The 21,925-nt window shown below is 51.1% G+C and overlaps 1 protein-coding gene across 12 annotated transcripts in view; it reads left to right on the top strand.

The window, feature by feature from the left end:
- EPS15L1 (epidermal growth factor receptor pathway substrate 15 like 1) overlaps positions 1–21,925 on the top strand; it is a 96,849-nt gene that overhangs the window by 22,168 nt on the left and 52,756 nt on the right. For 9 of the 12 annotated variants that reach the window (XR_015555148.1, XR_015555147.1, XR_015555149.1 and 6 more), the window contains exons 5-12: positions 940–1,035; positions 1,719–1,805; positions 4,194–4,319; positions 8,372–8,431; positions 12,310–12,543; positions 17,185–17,342; positions 19,845–20,001; positions 20,270–20,355. Coding sequence is in view for 9 of the 12 variants with exons in the window: in XM_087443652.1 (XP_087299778.1) it covers positions 940–1,035; positions 1,719–1,805; positions 4,194–4,319; positions 8,372–8,431; positions 12,310–12,543; positions 17,185–17,342; positions 19,845–20,001; positions 20,270–20,355 (1,004 nt within the window). In the remaining 3 variants the exon portion in view is untranslated. The remainder of the gene's footprint in view (positions 1–939; positions 1,036–1,718; positions 1,806–4,193; positions 4,320–8,371; positions 8,432–12,309; positions 12,544–17,184; positions 17,343–19,844; positions 20,002–20,269; positions 20,356–21,925) is intronic. The other 3 variants (XM_087443653.1, XM_087443655.1, XM_087443660.1) reach the window with 1 other exon arrangement.

Consider the following 21,925-nt stretch of genomic DNA (forward strand, 5'->3'; position numbering starts at 1 on the left):
AACTGCATTCCAAGGGATGTTGTTCCTGTGTCCCAAGACCCGTGGCCGAATCTGTTGGGAAAGCACTGTCAGCTGTCCCTCCCTTCCTTGAGATCATGCTGCGAGTCTGCATGGTGACGGTTCTGAGGATCTTTGTGGAAAAGAAACCTGTTACCTTTGCCTAATGCAGTTCCCCTAAACTTATTTATGTCCCTTTTTTTCTACACTGTGCATGGGCGTTCTGTGGACATCAGCCTGAGAAAGGTGATCTTGTGCTTATTCCTTTGAAGAAGTTTTAAAAACCATAATTGTGTTTATAGCTTTAAAAAGGTCCGTGTTCTTAGGCCAGTTGATCAACTAAAAAAAATTAGGTGATGCCTAGAGAGTCCACTAAGCCTGTGGTTTGGCTGGTTCTGGGTTGGGAGGAGGGTGGGAGGAGCCAAGGCCCCTGCTGGCCTAGCTCAGGGCTTTGGTCCCTGTGTGGGAGGTGAAGTCCATGGCAGGCCGGGGGCCAGCAGAGGCTGCTCTGTTCAGAGAGGCCAAGGAGATCACACTGAATTGTGAGTGTCAATTCCCAACAACTCTATTTCAAACCATTTTTAAAAGTCAACATGTATCAGAACCATCATTTATAGTCTTAAACGTATTAAGTGTGCTACTTATATAATCTAGCATTTCCTAAATGTTGGAAGCTCATTATTTTTGAAAATACATTTGTTTGAAATTTTACAGTATTCAGAACACAATGGGCTAAGTCCGTTTTAGTGTAGTCATTTAAGCAGTGCTCCCAGGGTGAGACCAGCTCAAGTTGACACTGTAAGTGACTTTTGCACGTACAGTCTTCCTTGTCGAAGTGAAGAGAAATCCCTCTTTCTCCGGAGCCCGCTGCCACAGACAACTCTCCCCCTGCTGCCGACAGCTGGGTGGCGTTTACACCTTCCCCTTGTTTTGGATTTGCAGGGTTTCTATGTTGCACTGAGACTAGTGGCCTGTGCACAGAGTGGTCACGAAGTTACCTTGAGCAATCTGAATTTGAACATGCCACCACCTAAATTTGTAAGTGTCAAACTCCTTCAAGTTTATGTTTTTCTATTACCTTCCACCTATCAGTCTATCTCTTCATGTTTTCTGTCTCCCCCTTTTTTTATTGAGGTGATAAATTTACATAGCCTAAAATTAACCATTTTAAAATGAACAGTTCAGTGGCATTTAGTGCAATGAACAATATCGTGCAACCATCACCTCTATCTAGTTCCAGAACATTTTCATCACCCCAAAAGGAAATCCTGTACATGTTAAGTAATCACTCCCCATTTACCCATCTGTCAGCCCCTGCAGCCACTAATCTACTTTCTGTCTGTACGGATTTGCCTGTTCTGGACATTTCATAGAATCGTACATCTGGTTTCTTTCACTCAGCGTGATGTTTTCAAGGCTCATCCACATTGTGGCATGTGTCAGTGCTTCATTCCTTTTCAGTGCTGAATAAGAATGCATTATATGGTCTACCCCATTTTGTGTATCCATTCATCTGTTGGTGGGCATAATAATTCATGTACAAAGATTTGTTTGCACACGTGTTTTCACTTCTTTTGAGTGCATACCTAGGAGTGGAATTGCTGGGTCATATGATAATTCTGTGTTTAACTTTTTGAGATCTTCCCGTTTTGAAAGCACTTTGAAATGTGTATCCTTCCAATAAACACAACTCCCTGTGATTTAACCCTGTGCCACCACAGTGGAATGTTCCTCTTTCTTCTCAGCATGACACCAGCAGCCCTTTGATGGTCACGCCACCTTCCGCAGAGGCCCATTGGGCTGTGAGGGTAAGTGACCGGGGATGGTGCCCCTTGGCTGCCCTGCACAAGTAATTGTTTTAGCCATATATGATATAGGACGATTGTATCTATTCTGTTTCAGAGTGAGTGCTGCAGAATTTGGATGAAATACTTGGTCAAATTCAAGTCTTGAAACAGCTATGGCCTTTTACTGTAATTAGATGTTGCCTGCTAAGGCAGTTAGCTAAGTTTCAGGAGTCGGGTTCTTAAAATTCTATTGCATTTCTAGGTCACGTTCCGTGGGTTTTGCTGCTTGGGTTGGTTAATCAGGATAGAAGGGGAAATTGTGAGAACTTTCAGGGTTGAAGACTTCCAGCATGTCTTTGTAGCTCTCTCTCTTATTTCCAGCCAGTTTACATGTTATACTTCTTTCCTTTCTGATGCTCTCATTGCGTTTTGAAAAGCTTCTCTCAGCTCTTAGTGTTGTTTTTAAGACAGGGGATATTGTGCCTGTAAAGCTGTGTTACTGATTCTAGAAATTAAGGAATGAGTAGTGTCTTCTAATAAGTGCGGAATTACTCCTAAAGGGAACACACTTGTTGTGGGAGATTGTTGCATTTCCTTACTTTTATTTGGCTTAAATACTAATATTAATAACAGTCTTTCTATAAAATAAGCCCCCCCCCCAATCGAGTGCTTTTGCCCTGTTTTTATGCAGTTGGGCTGTTCCCTCCTTGGAAGTGTTTGGGTGGGGAAGGTCTATGCAGGGACAGGGCAGGAGGAGGCATCATGTGACCGAGGAGACGCAGTTTGCCAGTGGAGATCATAGTACCTAAGGATTTCTTTCTCTGTAGTCCAGTTGTACAACGCCTACTTTGAAAAAGAGCTGCTTTGTTGTGAGAAACAGTGCCAGAGAGATCTTATTCCTTGAACCGTTCCAGCCCTTTCTGGCAGGGGCCGTGTTGAGGCCTCACAAGAAGGGCTGGTGGCTGAGGAGCCCATGAGGCTTTGCAGAGGGGAGTCAGGGGCAGGAGTGATGCCATGATGGGGCCGACTGTTTTCAAGAGACTCGGCATTCCATTCAGAGAAACAATGACAAACCCAAAGTGCCACAGGCTCTTTTCTGTTGTGAACGTTCCTGGGCTTCTGGAAGCACCTAGAAGCGAGTCTGAGGGACGGGGTCGGGGGGGTCCCAGACACTCAGGGCAGACACAGCACGTCTGTCTTCTCAGTGCTCACAGCTGCTTATGTGGGCAGCGTCTGCTTGTTTTTTGTCTTCTTAATTGTGGTAAAATACATGTAACATAAAGTTCACCATCTTACCCATTTGTAAGTGTCCAATTCAGTGGCATTAGGTACATTCACATTGGTGTGCAGCCATCCCCACCATCCACCTCCAGATCTTGTTCATCGTCCTAAACTGAAACTCTGTCCCATTAAACACTCATTCCCCCTCGCCCTGCCCCGGCCCCTGGGACCCACCATCCTACTTTCTGGTGCTGTGAATTGGATTCCTCTAGCGACCCCGTATAAGTGGGGTCGCACAGTATGTGTCCTGTTGTGTCTGGCTTATTTATTGTAGCATAACATCCTCACGGTTCATCCACGTTGTAGCGGGTGTCAGAGCTTCTTTTGTCTTTAGGGCTGAGTAACGTTCCGGTGTGTGGATGTCTGCATTGTGCTTGTCTGTTCTTCTGCTGATAGACACTTGTTGGAGGTGTTTTCTTCGCATCCCTGTGGCTGCAGCCCGTGGTCAGGGCAGGCAGTGAGAGCTCTGCTGTCCCCGGTTCCACTCGCTGCGGGCTTTCTTTGTGTAGGAGGGCAGACAGGAGGGCCCTGCCCAGACCCTCCTCACTGATGGCCCCCTCTGCACGCTGCCTGCATTTCAGAATCCAGAACAGCAGTTGCTGCTACTCTGCATTTTAAGTCCTGCCCAGACCTTACTCTATTCGTGAGGAGCTTTTATTATTTGTATTTTGACTGTGAGACACAGAGGACTTCTTAGGCTTAAAGTTGATTTGGATAGTTAGTTGAGTCTTTGCTTTACTTTTATATTTGGGTTTTTAGTTCTTTTAGTTCTGTAGATTGATATCCAGATTTACTTCTTCATTTTAAAGAACTAAAATCTGTTCACGCTTTTGCCTTTCTCGTCCTAGTCAGCTCCTAGCAGGTAGGTAGAGTGATCTTTGTCTCCCTGGCCCAAGGCCAGGTCTTCTGTCTCCCGTTGACCCTGGCCACCAAATCCATAGTGGTCAGAGAGCAGTTTCCTCGGAGGCGTAAGTTCACTCTAGGGGAGCTATGAGACTGTCCTGTGCTCTGAGGCGAGGCCAGTGGGGGCATCCTCGCCCGTTTGCATTCAGCCTTAGCTCAGAGCTCATTTTGGACTCTCTCACAGGCACACTTTCTTACTCACTCAGGCTGTTTCCTTCCAACCAGGTGGAAGAAAAGGCAAAATTTGACGGGATTTTTGAAAGCCTCCTACCCATTAATGGCCTGCTCTCCGGAGACAAAGTCAAGCCAGTGCTCATGAACTCAAAGCTGCCTCTTGATGTCCTGGGCAGGGTAAGTGGTTCCTTCACATCCTGCACTGCTGCTGAGTTCAGTTGGCCCCAGGCTGGCTCCCCACAGACCCTTACGAGGCTTGACACATGGCCGTGTACCCACCCTCAGGGTCTTTGGAAGAGCCAGCATGGATGGAGCACTTGCTGCAGTCAGGCTCGCTCAGGGCCTCCTGGGGTGTGGCTTGCAGCTGCTCCCCAGCCTGGGGAAAGGTGCTGGTGTGGGCCCATTGCACACGTTGGGAGGCAGCCTTGGAAGTGAACTCGCTGCCTAGGGCCCAAGGACGGGCAGAGCCAGGACTCGAACCCAGACCTGGTATTTCCCCCTCTACTGTGTTGTTGGGAAGAAGTATGGGAGCATGTGTCTATATCTCCTTATTAATTTTTTATTTTAATTACTTTTTTTCTGCCTGTGAGCTTAAGGTAAGGGTACTTTAAATTCTCCTCCAAGTTTAGAAAAAATTTTACACATTCTCTTTTTTTTTTTTAAAAAAAAACAAACCTCAGTTTTGTTCCTGTTAAATACAAGTTTTTAGATAAGGCTTTCTATTCCAGACTGTGTTCCCTCTACTGAGGTTTGCATTATGGCCTCATGTGTTGGCTCTGTGCACAAAGCCCACTTCCGCACGGCCGTTTCCATGCTGGGTTCCCTACTCTGACTCAGGGGATGAGTGTTGTCTGTCTGGACGGGATTGCTGCCACTCAGCAGGCATGGGCCCAGAGTGGGTGGACTGAATGTGGGCCCTGCTGCCCTAGGCCCCTGCGGGCGCCACCTCTCATCTAGCTCCTGACTTTTGGGGGAACCTTGGGGAATGGGGCAAGTTTCTGCCCCTGTGGGTTCACCTCGTTACGTTTCTGTTTAAATATCACTTGCAGACACTGCCCCATTTGATTGGACCCAGTTCAAGCCCAACTAGAAACTTTGTTTTGAAGTGAGGCAGCTAAGAAAGGGGATCTCTCAAATCCCTGTGTCCTCCTCTTGGCTGTGGTGTGGTGTAGACAGAGCCCTGTGATGGGGACCCACGCTGATCACCAGCAGTCTTCATGAGGTGTGAGTTTTATTATTTTTTATTTTTATTTTTGTGAGGAGATCAGCCCTGTGCTAACATTTGCCAATCCTCCTCTTTTTTTGCTGAGGAAGACTGGCCCTGGGCTAACGTCCGTGTCCGTCTTCCTCCACTTTATGTGGGACGCCGCCACAGCATGGCTTGCCAAGCAGTGCGTCAGTGTGCGCCCGGGATCCGAACCGGCGAACCCTGGGCTGCTGCAGCGGAGCGCGCACACTTAACTGCTTGCACCACCGGGCCGGCCCCAATGAGGTGTGAGTTTTAATTGCAGCAGGATGAGGTGACCCGTTCCCGTGTGGTGTGTGCCTTTACTTGGCGTCCTTGCCAAGTACCTGACTGTTGGATATGATAATGGCGGACTCTTGTAGTGCCAAATTACGGGCAAGACAGAGAGACCCACAGTGATGGAATGTGCTTTATTAGAAGGGAGCTGCGGCTAGGAAGGGCGTGTTCTGCAAATCTTCTGACCTGCTCCAGGTCTTGTGGCACAGGGCTCACTTCTCATCTGCCCCTCTCTCCTCCCCTCCTCCCTCCACCCACCAACCCCTCTGTGCACCCAGTGTATCTGTGCATGCATGCATCCATTATCCATGCACCCGTCCATCTGTGCACCCCTGCATCCGTGCACCCTTCCATCTGTGCGCGTGTGCATCCCTGCACCCATCCATTTGTGCATGCATGCATCTGTGCACCCGTCCAACCGTGCATGCATGCGTCTATGCATATACTCATTCATTCGTGCACCCATGGACCCAAGCATCATGCATCCATTCAGTCATTCAGCAAGCATTTTTCAGAGCCTGCTTTGGGCCAGGTCTTGTGCCAAGCGCTGGGAAGATGGGGATGAAATTAGATACAGTCCAGGAGGTTAAATAAATAAATAATGGTTAAGATGCTGATATTTACCTATTGAGGGCTTAGTATGTGCCAGGCCGTGTTCTAGCACTTGGCATGAATGAAGTCATTGAGTACTTGTAACCACCCTGTTACGGATGGTGAGGAAACGGGGCCTTCAGAGTGTCCAGTAAGTCGCCCCGGGTTGCACCGAAAGAGAAGGAGGTCTGTGGTTCGCAGAGCCCTCACTCTTCCCTGGCACCCTCCACCCCTCCTTGATCATCACGGTTCTGCCTGGTGAGGACAGTGGTAGAGGGGAGGTGCTTGACCTGCCTGAGCAAAGAGGTACAGGGCAGTCAGGGAAAGCCTCCTGGAGCAGGTGCCCAGGTTATGTTCTCCTGAGTAAAGAGATGGGTGGTAGACGATGGGTCGAGAAGGCCATGCACATGACAGCATGGGCAGAGGCACCCTGGCATGCTGGATAGGCTTGGCATTCTCACTGGGCAGTTCCGCCCCAAGGGATGTTGAGCAACACCTGGAGACGTTTTTGGCTGTCCCACCTGGGTCGGGTGCTATTGATATCAGGTGGCTGGAGGCCAGGGGTGCTGCACAACATCCTACCACGCACAGGACTCCCCACCACAGAGAATGATCCAGCCCCCAAATGTCAGTGGTGCTGAGGGGGGAAGCCCTGGGCAGGGGAGGACTGTGGGGCCAGGAAGCTGTTCCAGTCCTAGCTCTCCCGCATATGTGCCATATCTTTGGGAAAGTTACTCTTCCTGAGCCTCTGCTTCCAAAATTGAGACCACAGGCATAAAGCACTCAGGCCAATGCCACACACCTTTAAAAGGGCATCCATATGCTTGGGGGGACTGTGAACAGTTTGGGGTCCCCAGAAGTCAAGTTGGAGTCCCAGGAGGCTGGGCTGGGGTGCGGGGGCCCACCATGGGCACAGGGGACTCCATGTGCCAGGCTGAGGGGCAGAGACTGGATGCCATTGGTGTGGCAGGGTCAGAGTGCATTCTAGAGCCAGCTCTGTGGTTACCCTGGGGACAGGACTAGAGGCAGAGAGGTCAGCTGGAGGCTCTGGTCTCTGGAGTGCTGGAGAGGCCCAAGCCAAGGACATAGCAGCAGGGGTGGAAAGGAGGACCCACAGGTGAGAAGCGTCCCTGGGCTGAAGTTGCTAGTGGTTGATCAGGGGGCAGGTACCAGTGCATGAAGCCTCATGGATGGACCCCAGGCGTCTGCTTAGCTCTGGGCACTGGCACTGTGCCCAGCATTGTCCAAGTCAGACCTGGCGGTCTGGGAGGGCTAACCTGGGTCAGGAAGCCAGCGCCTGATTGTGCTTTAGGAAATCCAGCACATGGCCTTTGATCCGGCCTAGAAACCCATATCCGCCTAGCTGGTCTTCAGGGTGCTGGTGGGCCTAGCCCATTCCATGGCACCTGCCTCAGCATCCACTGACGGGAGAGGAGACACAACCCCACAGACCTGTTCGAATGTGTGCCCACGGCCCTGCCCAGTGGGAATGGGGGCGAGGGCTAGATTTGTGCTTTGTGTGTGTGTGTGTGTGTGTGTGTGTGTGTGTGTGTTGGGGCTTCTGTTCAGAGGAACACCTGCACCAAAACCAAACCATCTAAAAATCGGGGTGGACATGATTATAACCACAATCATTTGTTAGAGAAAACGAACATAATATGGCGGAAAGGATCTTGGAATTGACAGTACTTCATCACAAGATGGTTTTTCAGAAAACTCACACACTGGTTCTTAAATGCATTTTGATCGCCTCTTCTTAACCCTGCTATGCACTGAGCCCTCAGAATCTAGAGTTCTGGCTGGTACGCTTGCTGCCTATGGGCCCTACCCCCCCAGTAAGCCTTGGTATCCCCCCAGTAAGCCTCAGTATCCCCCCAGTAAGCCTCGGTACCTTCCCCAGGAAGCCTCGGTATCCCTCCAGGAAGCCTTGGAACTCCCCCAGTAAGCCTCAGTACCCCCCAGGAAGCCTTGATACCCCCTAGTAAGCCTCAGTATCCCCCCAGGAAGCCTTGGTATCCCCCAGTAAGCCTCAGTACCCCCCCCCCCAGCAAGCCTTGGTACGCCCCCAGGAAGCCTTGGTACCCCCCAGTAAGCCTTGCTGCTGTTTGCCTTGCAGGTCTGGGACCTTAGTGACATCGACAAGGACGGGCACCTGGACAGAGATGAGTTTGCTGTGGTAGGTTCCTGCCGGGAGTCTCTTTTCCCACTCTGTTGAGGAAGGAAATGTGCAGCTCATGTGGGAGTTTCTGGATTCATTTTTTTTCTTCTTTTCTTTAATTTTTCAAGTGTTTATTTTGATATAGCTTGGATTTAAAGAAAAGTTGCAATAGTATAGAGAGTTCTTTTGAATACCTTTCGCTCAGATTCCCCAGAATTGTTATTTTACTAGTTTGCCTCATCTTTCTCCTCCTTCCCTCCCTCCCTCCCTCTCCCTCCACATGTGTGTATGTATACACACACAGGAATTTTTCCTTTGAACCATTTCAGAGTAAGTTGCAGACACCATCCCTCTTCATCCTGTAATACTTGAGTGTATGTTTCCCCAAACCAGGGAATTCTCTTACGTTACCACTCTCTGTTTCAAAATCAAGGAAATGAACATTGACATCACCTAATTTATTCTAGTATCTATTATGGTATGTCAGATCTTGTATCTTACACGTTACTCTATCTATTATTACATTGTCTATTATCTAATCTAGGGATATACAGATTTTGCCAGTTGTCCCCAAAACATCCTTTGTAGCAAAAGAAGTTCCAGCCTCATGTGTTATGTTCCATAGCCTGTCTCTTTTGTGTCCTCTGATCTGGAGCAGCTCCTCCATCTGTCTTCGTGTCTCATGGCCACATGGGCATCCTGAAGCGCGCAGGGCCCTTGGTGCTGGGTTGTCTGCTCTTTCCTCATGATGACCCAGGCTGTGTGCTTTCATGGGGCAGGTCTTCACCAAGGTGATGGGCCCTTTTCTTGGGGCACAAGACATCAACAGGACTTGTGATATCTTACTCTGTGTCATTACCACAGTGTCCACCTTGATCATGGTCAGGGTGGAGGCTTCGAGTTTCTCCCTGCTGAGTTACTCTCTTCCCTTGTGCTTCGTCAGTCTTATGGGAGACACTTGGAGACTAAACACCCTGTTACCCCCCTGACTCACCTGCTAGTTCTCGGACCTGCCCAGGAGTTTCACCTGAATCAGTTAGGATTATGGTCGTTGCTAGCTGGCAGTCTTCTAATTCTGGCATTCCTCACACATTTTCTAGGTGGCCTTTTACAGTCAGGAATTTGTTCATTCAGAGTAAACTCATAAATGCGTCTTCCCTTCCACGGTTTCTAATGCTTTACTGGTGGGATTTATTTTGCCCAGTGGGAGCTCCTCCCAGCTGGCTCCTTTGTCCTTTGTCACATCGCATTGTTCTCTGAGCACTTGCTTCCTTTTGGCACAAAAAGCTGCTCCTGCCTCCCTCTGTCCCTTTCCTGCCTCAGCCTCATCGTCAGCCATTTGTTCAGGGAGCCCCAGTTCCTTGTAGTGGAGAATGGTGTTAGAAGCCAGGATCTGGGTGCTGGGGTGCTCAGTGCCTCTGGGGTGCTACTACATCCAGGCCCTCTAAGCAGACAGAGCTGGGAAGTAGGTGTAGGTGTGGATGTGCCCACTAGGTGCTGCAGCACACTGGCCTCTGCTTGCACATCTGCTGCTGTCTGTGCCAGAGCCCTGGCACTCCCACCTGCTTTGCCTTTACTGCCAGCTGTGGGTCTGTGTGTTCAATGGGCCACCTGCCCATGCAGCTGCCCTCCCTCCATACCCCTGCAGCTTTCCACCTGCCTCTTCAGCCTCCCGGTGGGCTGGGCCCCCCTCGCCCCCCGCCCCTGGTGCCTGCCCTCCTCACCTGGGGCCCATGTCATTCTGTTCCTCCTCGCCTCCCTCCACCTTACTCACATCTTTGACTTTTCTCTCCCATTTATGGGATTTCTTCACCACCTCATTCCATTAAATCTCCAAGTAGAATAAAGTAGTCCCTTGTAGTTAAAGACAACACCTTAATAAATAGTAATTAAGTTCAACCAAAACAAAAAAAAGTCTGTGAATTATTTGGGAATTCTAAGTAATAGAAAAATGATGAAATACAACAATATCCCTAAGATACATCTTCTGTTCTAAGAATTTTAACATCTTTAAAATGTGACTTCACAAGATACACATGAATTGAAGCTTCTTCTTATCTTACTATAATATGTGTGTAAAGCCTTTGAGGTTTTAAACTTCTAAGTTAAATTTAAACCATTTTCCAAGGAAATTATAAATTTCTCTTACAATTTTCCTCATACTCCTTTATACCCAACAGTACTCAGTTGTGTATATATATATATTTTTTTTGTGTGTGTGAGGAAGATCAGCCCTGAGCTAACATCCCTGCTAATCCTTCTCTTTTTGCTGAAGAAGACCGGCTCTGAGCTAACATCTATTGCCAATCCTCCTCCATTTTTTTTCCCCCCCAAAGCCCCAGTAAATTGTATGTCATAGTTGCACATCCTTCTAGTTGCTGTATGTGGAATGCAGCCTCAGCATGGCCGGAGAAGCGGTGCGTCAGTGCGCAGAACCCGGGCTGCCAGTAGCAGAGCACACGCACTTAACCGCTAAGCCACAGGGCCGGCCAGTTGTATGTATTTTTTCCCCACACACGTCAACTCTGTTCTGCCTTTTTACTTTGAGCATTTTCCATGCTTCTTGATCATCCTGTTGTTTTTACTGGTTGTATATTATTTATGTTTTTATTATGGTAAAATATACACGGCATACAATTAACCACCGTCACTGTTAAGTGGACAGTTCAGTGGCATTAAGTACAATCACATTGTTGTGCAGCCGTCTACACCATCTACCTCCAGGACTTGTTCATCTTGCAAAACTGAAACTCTATCCCAGTTAAACACTAACTCCCCCTCTCCACAATACCTCATTATTTATTTGTTACATTTCTTTTGACTGCACTTGACTTAAGGTGTCTGTGTCATTGCGCTGCTCTGGGGTGGTCCCCAGGAATGGGGTGATTGGCCTGGGGTGAACCCAGGAATATACCTCTCTTCTCACAGCCTTACGAGCCCCAAGTTTCTGTTTTTGTTTTGTTTTTATCATTTCTCATCATTTCAGCCAAGATTTGTATTCTTCTATAAATGGCTCTTAGAATTGTGTCATTTTCTGTTTCTTTTCATCACTAGCTGTGTCTAATATTTTGTAGAGTTTTTAAGAGCCCGTAAATTTTACCTATGTTAACCATCTGTTCTCTCTGCAAACAGCAATTTAAGGAATATTTTGAAGTGGAAAGGTTTGTAATTTTGGTTTGCTTTTGTTACATTTTAAAACAGACTTTTATTTTTTTATTTTATTTTATTTTTTAAAGATTTTATTTATTTATTCCCCCCCCCAAAGCCCCAGTAGATAGCTGTATGTCATAGCTGCACATCCTTCTAGTTGCTGTATGTGGGACGCGGCCTCAGCATGGCCGGAGAAGCGGTGCGTTGGTGCGCGCCCGGGATCTGAACCTGGGCCGCCAGGAGCGGAGCGCGCGCACTTAACCGCTAAGCCACGGGGCCGGCCCTAAAACAGACTTTTAAATCCTTGTTTTAGACAAGGTTTCTCTTCCCTGCCTGCTTTGGAGAGGAGTGCTGCCCGTCCTAGGAGAGGCACGCCCGTTCTCATAGTTTTCTGTGTCTCCGGAATATCCTGAAGTACCTGCAGCTCTGGTGGTGTCTTTAGACTTCCAAGTTCCAGTGCTTTCTAAGTCGTCAGCCCTGGAGCTAGTGGCCCTCCTGTGTGGGGAGGGCACATGTGTGGAGTCTGGCATAGTAGAATTCCTTTTGTACTCCTTTCAGTCTCGTGTGAGTAAATAAATATCTGGGAAAATTATGCATTGGAAGCGTGGCTCATCAGAAAAGCCACTTGGAAGCAACCTCAAAAAGAGCAGTGTTTGTCACATCAGTGCGGGCCCTGAAAAGGCTGCCCTCTGCCTGCCCTCCGCCGGGGCCTTGCCGCCTGAATGTGATTCTCTTTTCACCCACAGGCGATGCATTTGGTGTACCGAGCTCTTGAGAAGGAGCCCGTGCCCTCCACCCTGCCCCCGTCCCTCATCCCCCCCTCCAAGAGAAAGAAGACAGTGTTCCCGGGTGCCGTGCCCGTCCTGCCCGCCAGCCCTCCGCCGAAAGACAGCCTCCGCTCCACGCCGTCCCACGGCAGTGTCAGCAGCCTGAACAGCACGGGAAGCTTGTCCCCCAAGCACGGTGTCAAGCAAACACAGGTACAGGCCCCTCTGTATGTGGCCACCTCTCAGAGCAGCTGTTTCCACGTGTAGAGTCCCAGCAGCATGTTTCTTGGGAGAAAGTAATTTGTGAGCCAAAAAAGGTAAAGTTTGTGATTAAATTAAAAATTTTATAGCAAGTATCTTAGTCTGTTCGAGCTGCTATAACAGAATACCATAGACTGGGTGGCTTATAAACAACAGACATTTATTTCTCACAGTTCTGGAGGCTGGAAGTCCAAGATCAAGGCACCAGCAGGTTTGGTGTCTGGGGAGAGCTCTCCTCCTGGGTCACAGATGGCATGTGCTCACTGTGTCCTCACAGGGTGGAAGGGGCAAGGAAGCTCTCTGGGGTCCCTTTTATAAGGGCACTAATCTCATTTATGAGGTCTCTGCCTTCATGACCTAATTATCTCCCAAAGGTCCCACCTCCTAATACTGTCACGTTGGGGGTTAGGGTTTCATCGTATGAATTTGGGGGGACACAAGTTTTCATTCTGTAGCAACAGGGATTCAGAATTAACTTTCTCATTCACTTGCCTGTAAATACCACCCCTCCTCAAACACACCCAGCACCTTCCTGCCTCTGGGCTCTCTCCTCATTTCTCTGCCTCTCCTGCCTCAGACAGTCCCTCTGCTGGGAGGTCGCATCCCTAGATGGCACTGTAGCACCTAATTTTATGAGGCCTCTGCTTGCAGGGCACCTCATCAGGGGAGCCTGGTATGACTGTACTCAACACCCAGCACACCGCGGGCCCTGCCTACCCAGCCGTTCTCCCTCTGCCCTGTATTATTCTAGATTTCCCATGCCTGGCCTGTTAGATGGTTAATTATGTATCGTCTCTCGCTGCCCCACCCTCCACCCCTCCTGTCAGCTTCATGAGAGCAGAGTTAGTTGTTGGTTATAATCTCAGGGTCTAGAACAATCTCTGGTACTTTGATGCTCATTAAATATGTGTTGAAAGATCAAGTGAGTGAGGGAGGCATCCATCTCATGTCAGGAAGACTCATGGGGGCTCCAACTCTCCACATGGCAGCATCTTATATATCGAAAAAGACGTTTCTTGTCTGGCAAATGCAGCATCGCAGTGGGTTCTTTATAAAAGGGCACCTCTGAGATTGTCAGAAACATGCAAGAACATGAACGTGAGTTACAACTGGAATCATGCTTCGCCATCTGCCTCGTGTGTGGTTTCAAAGGCAAAGCAATGAATTGTGACAAGAAGAAGGCCAGCCAGCACCACCACACACCGTCAGAATATGAATGATGAAAATGAGAAAGGCATGATCAGATGATGATTTCTCTTGCTCATTGATGTATTTGTAAAGTTAAGCATTCGACTTGGGGGGCTCATTTTTAAGGAGCTCGTAGAACACGGCATCAGACCCTAGAGTGAAAAAGAGCTCAGAGAGTGTCGAGGCAGCTTGGTCGCAGGTGCATAGGCAGCTCCCGTCACTGTCCTTGCCAGGTGGAGAGGCATGGCTGACGGGAGTTAACCTCTGGTTGGTGAGTTTTACGTGGCTGTGTGTAAAGAAACCCAGCGTCCAGATGGCCCAGCCCGGACATCTTCACCAGCTCACCAGCCATGCCCAGTCCCTCCTGGGGCTGCTGCAGTGACCTGAGACAGGCCCCTGTCTGCTGTGGGGAGACAGACGATAAGCACGTCGATAAACCAAGGAAGGTCAGATAGCCACGGGAAAGCGGAACAGGAGCAGGGCTTGGCCTGGAAGTGCTGGGGTGAGGAGGGGCCGTGCGTCTGCAGACAGTGCCCGCTAGAAGGCCTTCTGAGCTGAGACCTGAATGACAAGAAGCCATCAGAGGACTAGCCTGTGCCAAGACTCTCAAGTGGGAGCACTCGATGTGTTCTAAGGTGGGGGCAAGGGTGAGCCAGGGGATAGTGGGGTGGGGTCAGAGAGTGGGCCGAGGCCCGTCACTTAGACCTGCACGAGCTGTTGTTGTTCAATGCAACCCAGCACCTTGAATCTGCAAACTTCTTGCCAAGGGTTCTTATTAAGTACCACAGGTCAGGTTAGTGGTGGTCTGCTTTACCGACGAGGAAGCATGTGGGGCTGAAGTTGCTGACTGCTGAAGGTTGACTAGCCTCATAACCCCTCTCTGGTAATCTGCTGGCTCTCCCCAGATCCTGGAGCACTCCTGACTAGACCAACTTTACCCTGGTTGCTGTGGGAGTCAGAAGTGGGGAGGGAGGGAGTGGAGGGTGCGTCCCCTTCCCCAGGAGTAGGGGCAGCTGGTGGGATCACAGACCTGAGAACAGGCATTTCCGAGACCCACAGTCACCATGCTTTCCCCTCCCCCACTTTCGTCATCTCTAGGCCAGTGATGCCCGGCCTGGGGCCCCCGGTCCTGCCCTCCCGGCCAGCTGTGGGGTGGAGCCCCTTACCATCCTCGGTCTGTTCCCATTCACTCGGGTTCTATGGTTGCTGAGCCGGCCTTAAAGCCAGCCCTTTCCGGGAGACCCAGCTTTGAGGAGAAGGCTGTCCTGTATTGGATTTGTAGCCACGTAGGTGATGGGGTCTTGCTGCCAGCATAGCCTGAGACCTCAGAAATCAGGCAGCAAGTTCATTCTGTTCATGCAGTGAATGTTAGGACTCTTGTCCCAGAGTTGTGATTTTTTTGGACCAGTGGGATGCAAAAACCCATCTCCCTGTCAGCCTAGCCTGCCTGACCCACTGCTGCCACTTCCGTGGGATTCTTGGCATCTGAGGTGCAGTTTGCTCCGGTCACTTTTTTTTTTTTTAATTTTTATGTATTTTTTTTCCCCCCAAAGCCCCAGTAGATAGTTGTATGTCATAGCTACGCATCCTTCTAGTTGCTGTATGTGGGACGTGGCCTCAGCATGGCCGGAGAAGCGGTGTGTCGGTGCGCGCCCGGGATCCGAACCCAGGCCGCCAGCAGTGGAGCATGCGCACTTAACCGCTAAGCCACGGGGCCAGCCCCTGCTCTGGTCACTTGATGTAAAGACAGCCAGCCTTCTGCAATAAACAAAAAATTAAAAAAAAAAAAAAAAAAAGACAGCCAGCCTCTTCTTCATTAGATTCATTTATGGGCGTCTCTATGTCTCCCTACAAAGTTCCCATAACACAACAAGTAAAACACAGGTCTTTCTCACTATCTGAACTCTTGCTGCCTGAGCCCCTGCTGTTTGAATTTGGTCCATAGATTTTGGTAAATTTTGTGATAAATTCCTTGCTGTACTAAATCATTCTACTCCCTATCTGAAACCCTGGACCTGGCAAGATCTGGGTAATGTGGTGTCCCTGCTTCCCAGACTCACTTTCTGGCTTCCTGGTGCTCCCCTCAGGATCCTGCTGGACTTGGATAATGAGGGAGACCTGTTCAGAAGAAGCAAATGAGGAAAAATGTCTCTAGAATAAGGAGCAGAGATGCCGTGGAACTTGGTTCAGTGAGAGTGCCAAAGGTCAGAGGTGACACATCCAGAATTAGCAGTCAAAGGGGCCTGCCCCCAAGTGCCCGAGGGGCCTCGATGCCTCTGAATTAGGAGGTGTGCAGGTCCTGGTGGGTGGACCCCTGAGGGCATCTGCCTTTCTTAAGTCAACTTGAGCAAGTGGTGTGAGGTCACATGAGCAGCAGGTGCCGGAGTCGCACTGTGCTGGGATCTCAGCTCAGTCTGCCAGAGCAGCACTTTTGTGGGTGGTGGGCCCCTCATGAGTGGTGGGCGTGCTCATCAGAGGCCTGGGCTCCCCATCAGCATGAGGGGGCCCTGAGCGCCTGCCCATCCTGCAGATGCCGTTTTCACATCAGTCTCATTCACTGCCTGTCAGTGTCGTGTGTGCGCAGAGACCTCACAGTGGGGCTGCTGTGTCACAGAGTGGGGCCAGGACAAAGAAAGGTGGAGTACAGAATCCTGGAACTGTGGGCATCGAGAACACTGCTGGCAGCTGCAGAGAAGTGTTTGCAGGCAGAAGACGAAAGACCAGGAAGGCAGGCTGGCTGGCACGGGAGCCGGGCTGGTTCTCAGGACACAGTCCTTCCAAAATGGGCGGTCAGGAGGGTCTTGTCTGGTCCACTTGAAGCCCCTCCTGGAAGGAGATCACTGGCTTCCCTTCATGCCCCAGGTGGTGGGGATGGAAGGGTTTTGGTGGACGGACCTGCTGGGTCTTTATCTCCCTCCTAGCACAAGGAGATTGGGGTGCTGTGATGGGGTGGAGGGAGGCACAGACTGGCCGCTGTGCGAGATTGACTGACTTGGCATTAACCTCTCTCAGCCTCAGTTTCCCCACTTACAGAGTGGGGATCCTGTCTGCCCTTTCAGCTCATGGAGTTGTGAGGAGGGTTTTCTGCTAAAATGTGCCTGAAAGCACTTTATTTATTTTTTTTTTTTTTAAAGATTTTATTTATTTACTTTTCCCCCCAAAGCCCCAGTAGATAGTTGTGTGCCATAGCTGCACATCCTTCTAGTTGCTGTATGTGGGACGCGGCCTCAGCATGGCCGGAGAAGCAGCGCGTCGGTGCGCGCCCGGGATCCGAACCCGGATCGCCAGCAGTGGAGCGCGCGCACCCAACCACCAAGCCACGGGGCCGGCCCTGAAAGCACTTTAATAGTGTGTATTTGTAAGTGACGAAAAGCTTGAGGAGTAACTTTTAAAAAACTCTTTCAGCCAATAGTGAACTGGGTGGTGCCGGTGGCCGACAAGATGCGATTTGAGGAGATATTCCTGAAGACCGACCTGGACCTGGACGGCTATGTGAGTGGCCAGGAGGTGAAGGAGATCTTCATGCACTCGGGCCTCACCCAGAACCTTCTAGCACACATATGGTAAGGACAGATGGATGGACATCTGCTCCTCAGTATTTGGGCCCTCGCTGTGTGGAAGTAAGGGCTGTGGGTGGCTCAGAGGAGCCCTGTGGAAGTGAGACTTGTCCTGTGTGATGGACTGGAGGGGGTGGTGGTCAGGGACCTGTGAGTCAGGGTGTGTCCCCAGCCCTGTACAGGCCTCCGTGTCTGCCTGTTACTTTATTCTCACCAGGCTAAGGGGGCGCTGAGAGAGGCACGAGTGGAAAGGCCCATACCCTGTGTTCTGTGCATGTCAGTTCACTCTCCTCCTACAAAGGGTCGCCTGTTTCGTCCCTCTAGAGAGCTCTCCGGCGATATACTTGAATGGCCAGGACCAGTTCTTGCTGGTGGTTATACTGGTTCTAGTGGGAGAACCAGCCTTCCCCATAGCCAGTTGGGGTGCAGGCGCTCGGCCCTGCCCCATCTGGGGGAGTGTGCAGAAAGGGCCCTGAAGGCTCCAGCAGGGCTGCTCCAGGCTGTCAGGGCTGTGGCTGCCTCCTCTAGGGGCCCTGCCCTACGCAGGTCAGCGACTTGGCTCCCGGGAGAGGGCGAGCTGGGGGCGACATTCTGGTCTGCACCTCAGGGCCCAGTGGAGGAGCCAGCCTCACCCCTACTTTCCTCCAGGGCTGGGCACAGCAATCTTCACAGCGCTGGGGTGGCTCCTGTTGTAACTGGCCAGTGGTGAAGTCACTTCCTAGCTTTCTCTCCAGAGCCGTGGCCTTAGAGGGCTTCACTTGGGGTTATGAGGAGAGAATTTCCACATAATTCTGAAGAGGTGGATCCCTCCTAGTGGAGCTGTGACATTTAGCACATTACTGAGTGACTTGGGGAAATGACCATCCTTAGCAATAATGCATAGAATTCCACGTTGTGAGATGAGGCCACCACCAGAGAAATTGGGCCGTTCCTTCTGAAGGAGCTCATGACTCCCAGAGCCAGTCACCAGAACGGCTGGGGAGGCCTGGAGCAGCCCCCTCACATCCAGTGCCCCCTTTTAGAAACTGATAAAACACAGTGCCACCTTTATGACGCTGAAATGGATGTGCATGGAATTCAAAAGTGTCGACACACTGTCCCGATCATAACGTAAAGGGACAATGCAGCGAAAGAAATTTATAACATACACCTCAACCTGTAAGTGGTGTAATGACATGTAGATGAGACAGTGAAGTCACGAACGTGCTTGGATTGAAGGAAGGAAATCAGAGGCATTGCCTGCAGGGAGCAGATGGAAAGGACCAACCAGCGAGCTCTAGGTTAACCTCTTGGGAAGTAAAAGTCTCGATGGTCTGCCGGTGGCCAGGGGAGGGGACGTGACTGAGGTGGAGAGAGCATGCCAAGGGGGAGCTCAGGGAGACAACGAGCGCCTGGTGCCTTGCTCAGCAGCGTGGTGGCCACCACGGACGGACACGGACAGAGACAGGGCTCCCGGCATGTGGCCTCAGCGCCCACGCTCCTTCTGAGATGGGGAGCAGCCCAGAGCGGCTGTGGGGTGAGCGTATGGCAGGACCGGCCCCCAAAGGCAGACTGAGGAGAAATGGTCACAGTGTGAAGTTGTCACAGCCTGCCCTCGAGCCATGACAAGAACGAGGCAATTCTTCACCCGGCCTTTATCATCTACGCTCAGCGCATCTCCCTGCCCCTCGGCCCTGTTCCCCGCAGTGTTGGGCCTGAGTCTGCTGAAGCGCTCCGCCCTCCTCTGCTCTGCATTAGGAAGTGGCCTCGCTGCTTCCGCATTGACCGTGCGCAGCGGGACGCGAGGGTGCGTGTGGAGTGGACAGAGTGAGCGAAGGGCAGGCGTGTTTCGCAGATGTGGAGGCCTCATTCTTACTGCGTGAGGCATGCTCCCTTGCCTGTCTGCCAGGACGCCAGAAGGCCACGTGGGCAGGGACACTTGAGCATCGAGGGATTGTACAGTGTAGCACAGTCATGCCTCGCTTTCTAGGTCCCGACCCCTCATGATGACAGCCCAAAATGCTGCTATTATCAGCCCCATGGAAAACCAGTGGCTTGCGCCGTTCAGATAACTGGGGGCGGCAGGGTCCCAGCGTGCACACTCAGCCCCAGCCTCCATTTCCGTAGGAATGGCTGTTCTGTACTGGACCGTCGCAGTCCACCGCGTGCACACCGTAAAGAGCCAGTTGCGTTTCTGCTTGCTGCCAGTGAGGTCTTCCCAAGGGACAGGCTACTTGGCCTGCCGGGTGGGGCTTGGCGGTTCTCCAGCTGGGCCAGGAGCCTCCTCCTGCCCCGACAGCCCCTCCTTGACCAGCCTTTGGGCAGGATGCTTGGTGGGGGTGCCGGGACTGCTTCCCAGGAGTGGGATGTTCAGCAGAAAAGGAGTTGCCGCTGTGCCCTGTTGTTTTTATTGTCATTGTCTTCATCATCCATTTTTTAAAAGCCTGGGTTCCGTGACTTGTACTACACGTGGCGCAGGCTGAATTGAATGCCTGTGATGTGTAATTAGCATCCCCACGTTTCTCTCAGGGCCCTGGCCGATACGAGGCAAACGGGGAAGTTAAGCAAAGACCAATTCGCGTTAGCTATGTATTTCATTCAGCAGAAGGTCAGTAAAGGCATCGACCCTCCTCAAGTCCTCTCACCGGACATGGTCCCGCCCTCAGAGAGAGGCACCCCCATCCCGGTGAGTAGCGCTGGCGGCACCCCTGTCGTGTTTGCGTCGCTTCCTGCAGCTTGCCACCAGGTGGTGCTGGTGGCTCATGTGAGCAGGGAGCGCCTGGGTGGCCCAGACTTCACCCGGGGCCCCGGGGGTGTGACTGGGCCGCCCAGATAGTTCCCAAGCTGGGGGCTGGAAAGAAATGATTTTACCCCCATTCTGAGACCTACTAGTTCTTACTGTGCAGTGAGGTCAGCTTGCTCATTAATAATTCTGTGTCTGAACTTGGTTCTAGGACAGTTCAAGTTCTCTTGGATCAGGGGAGTTTACTGGTGTGAAGGAACTTGATGACATCAGTCAAGAGATTGCCCAGTTACAGAGGTATGTTAAAGCGGCTCCTACCCCTCAGATTCCGAACCTCACACAAACCCTATCCCAGGTTGTTACTGGAAATATCAGGGCCTTATGAAACATGTGGAAAGTTGACCATGACAAGTTTGTTCAGCAGAAAGGAGGGACACAAGATTCCCAAGTTCCTGAATTGACTTAATGAGCTCGAGTAAGGATGTCCTTGGTTGGAGCCACTGTGGGCCGAAGGGTCTCCGGCAAAGTGTTGCTAGGCAGCCTCAGCCCACTCCTCAACCAGGAAGGCCTTGTTATCCCTCGACACATAAAGCGACCAAGTCTCAGATGGCAAGTTAGTGGCTTAGGATCAACAGCTAAACTGTGCGAGGGGCCTCATGTCAAGGTCTCCGGCTCCACTCCCTGCGCCCCTGCCTCGGTTTCCCCACCTGTAAACGAGGGCTTTGGATGCAGTGTCTGTACTCTTGGAGTCCAGCAGAAAGCAATACATCCGCTTCCTGTACGCCCCTGTGATCCTCTTCAGAGCAGTGTCCTCTTTCCAGTTAGTTCTGGGGGAGGGCACACTCCTGCTTGGATGGAGATGGGGTCAGGCACCGAGCAGAAGAGCTTAAAGGTGCTTTGCCCTCCATGGGAAAGGGAGTGCTTGCTTGATTGAAAATGAAAATGGCAAAAGCGGGCTGGATCCTGCTCACAGCTGGAGGCCCCTTGGGCGTGGTTTGTGCCCCTAGCAGAGCAGAGCCCTGAGAAGCAAAGGCAGGTCAGACATTGAGTGGGACCCTTTAGGTGGGTGGCTGTTCACAAAGCCTCAGCCTCAGCTGCCTGCTGAAGCCAGACTCCCTGCTTTGTGCTCAGCCCAGAGGATGGCTCCTGTTCTGTTGCCAGCTCACAAGGGCCATATTTCCAAAGCAGAGATCAGCATGTGCAGCCTAGCAAGACTAAGAGGGTCTGTGAGGACCGAGGGCCAGTGTCCTAGAGCCCAGGCAGGCCCGTTAATCAGGACTGCAGATGAAGGGGGAGGGTGCACTATAATGCAAGGGTCGGGGTCTTGGAAGGGATGGTGGTGTCTGAATCAGGTCAGAGCTGGCCTCCGGAGCTGGGAGTGTTTCCCAGTGAAGGCAAAGAAGCAGGTGTGTGCACAACTGCGGAGGCCAGGCCTGGAGCGGCCCCCAGCAGGCTGTGGATTGTGGGGGCATGGGGAAACGTGCCTCTCCCCTTGCTACTAGGTCCAGTCACAACGGTGGGTTTGAAGGGAATGTTATATTGTTAGGTAGTTCTTAGGCTTGTGGAAATGAATATTCAGATGCTCACAGCTAGTTTGTGTCTGGCTGAATGTCTCAAAGACCTATTGTCATGCAAGTGCAGAGTTCCCCGTAGGGGAGGCAGAGTTTGTTGGCGCCTTGAGGTTCCTGCCACTGAGACAGTACCTTTAGGCACAAGAGGAGTGTTCCAGCTGCTGTAACAAACTGTCACAGCCTGGGGGGCTCACACAACCGACATTTACTTCTCAGAGCCCCGGAGGCTAGAAGTCCAGATCGAGGCATGGGGAGATCTGCTGTCTGCTGGGGCCCACTTCTGGTTCACAGATGGT

The sequence above is a fragment of the Ceratotherium simum genome, chromosome 18 (genome assembly GCF_057802395.1).
Source record: "Ceratotherium simum simum isolate JZ-2026a chromosome 18, ASM5780239v1, whole genome shotgun sequence".
NCBI lineage: Eukaryota > Metazoa > Chordata > Mammalia > Perissodactyla > Rhinocerotidae > Ceratotherium > Ceratotherium simum.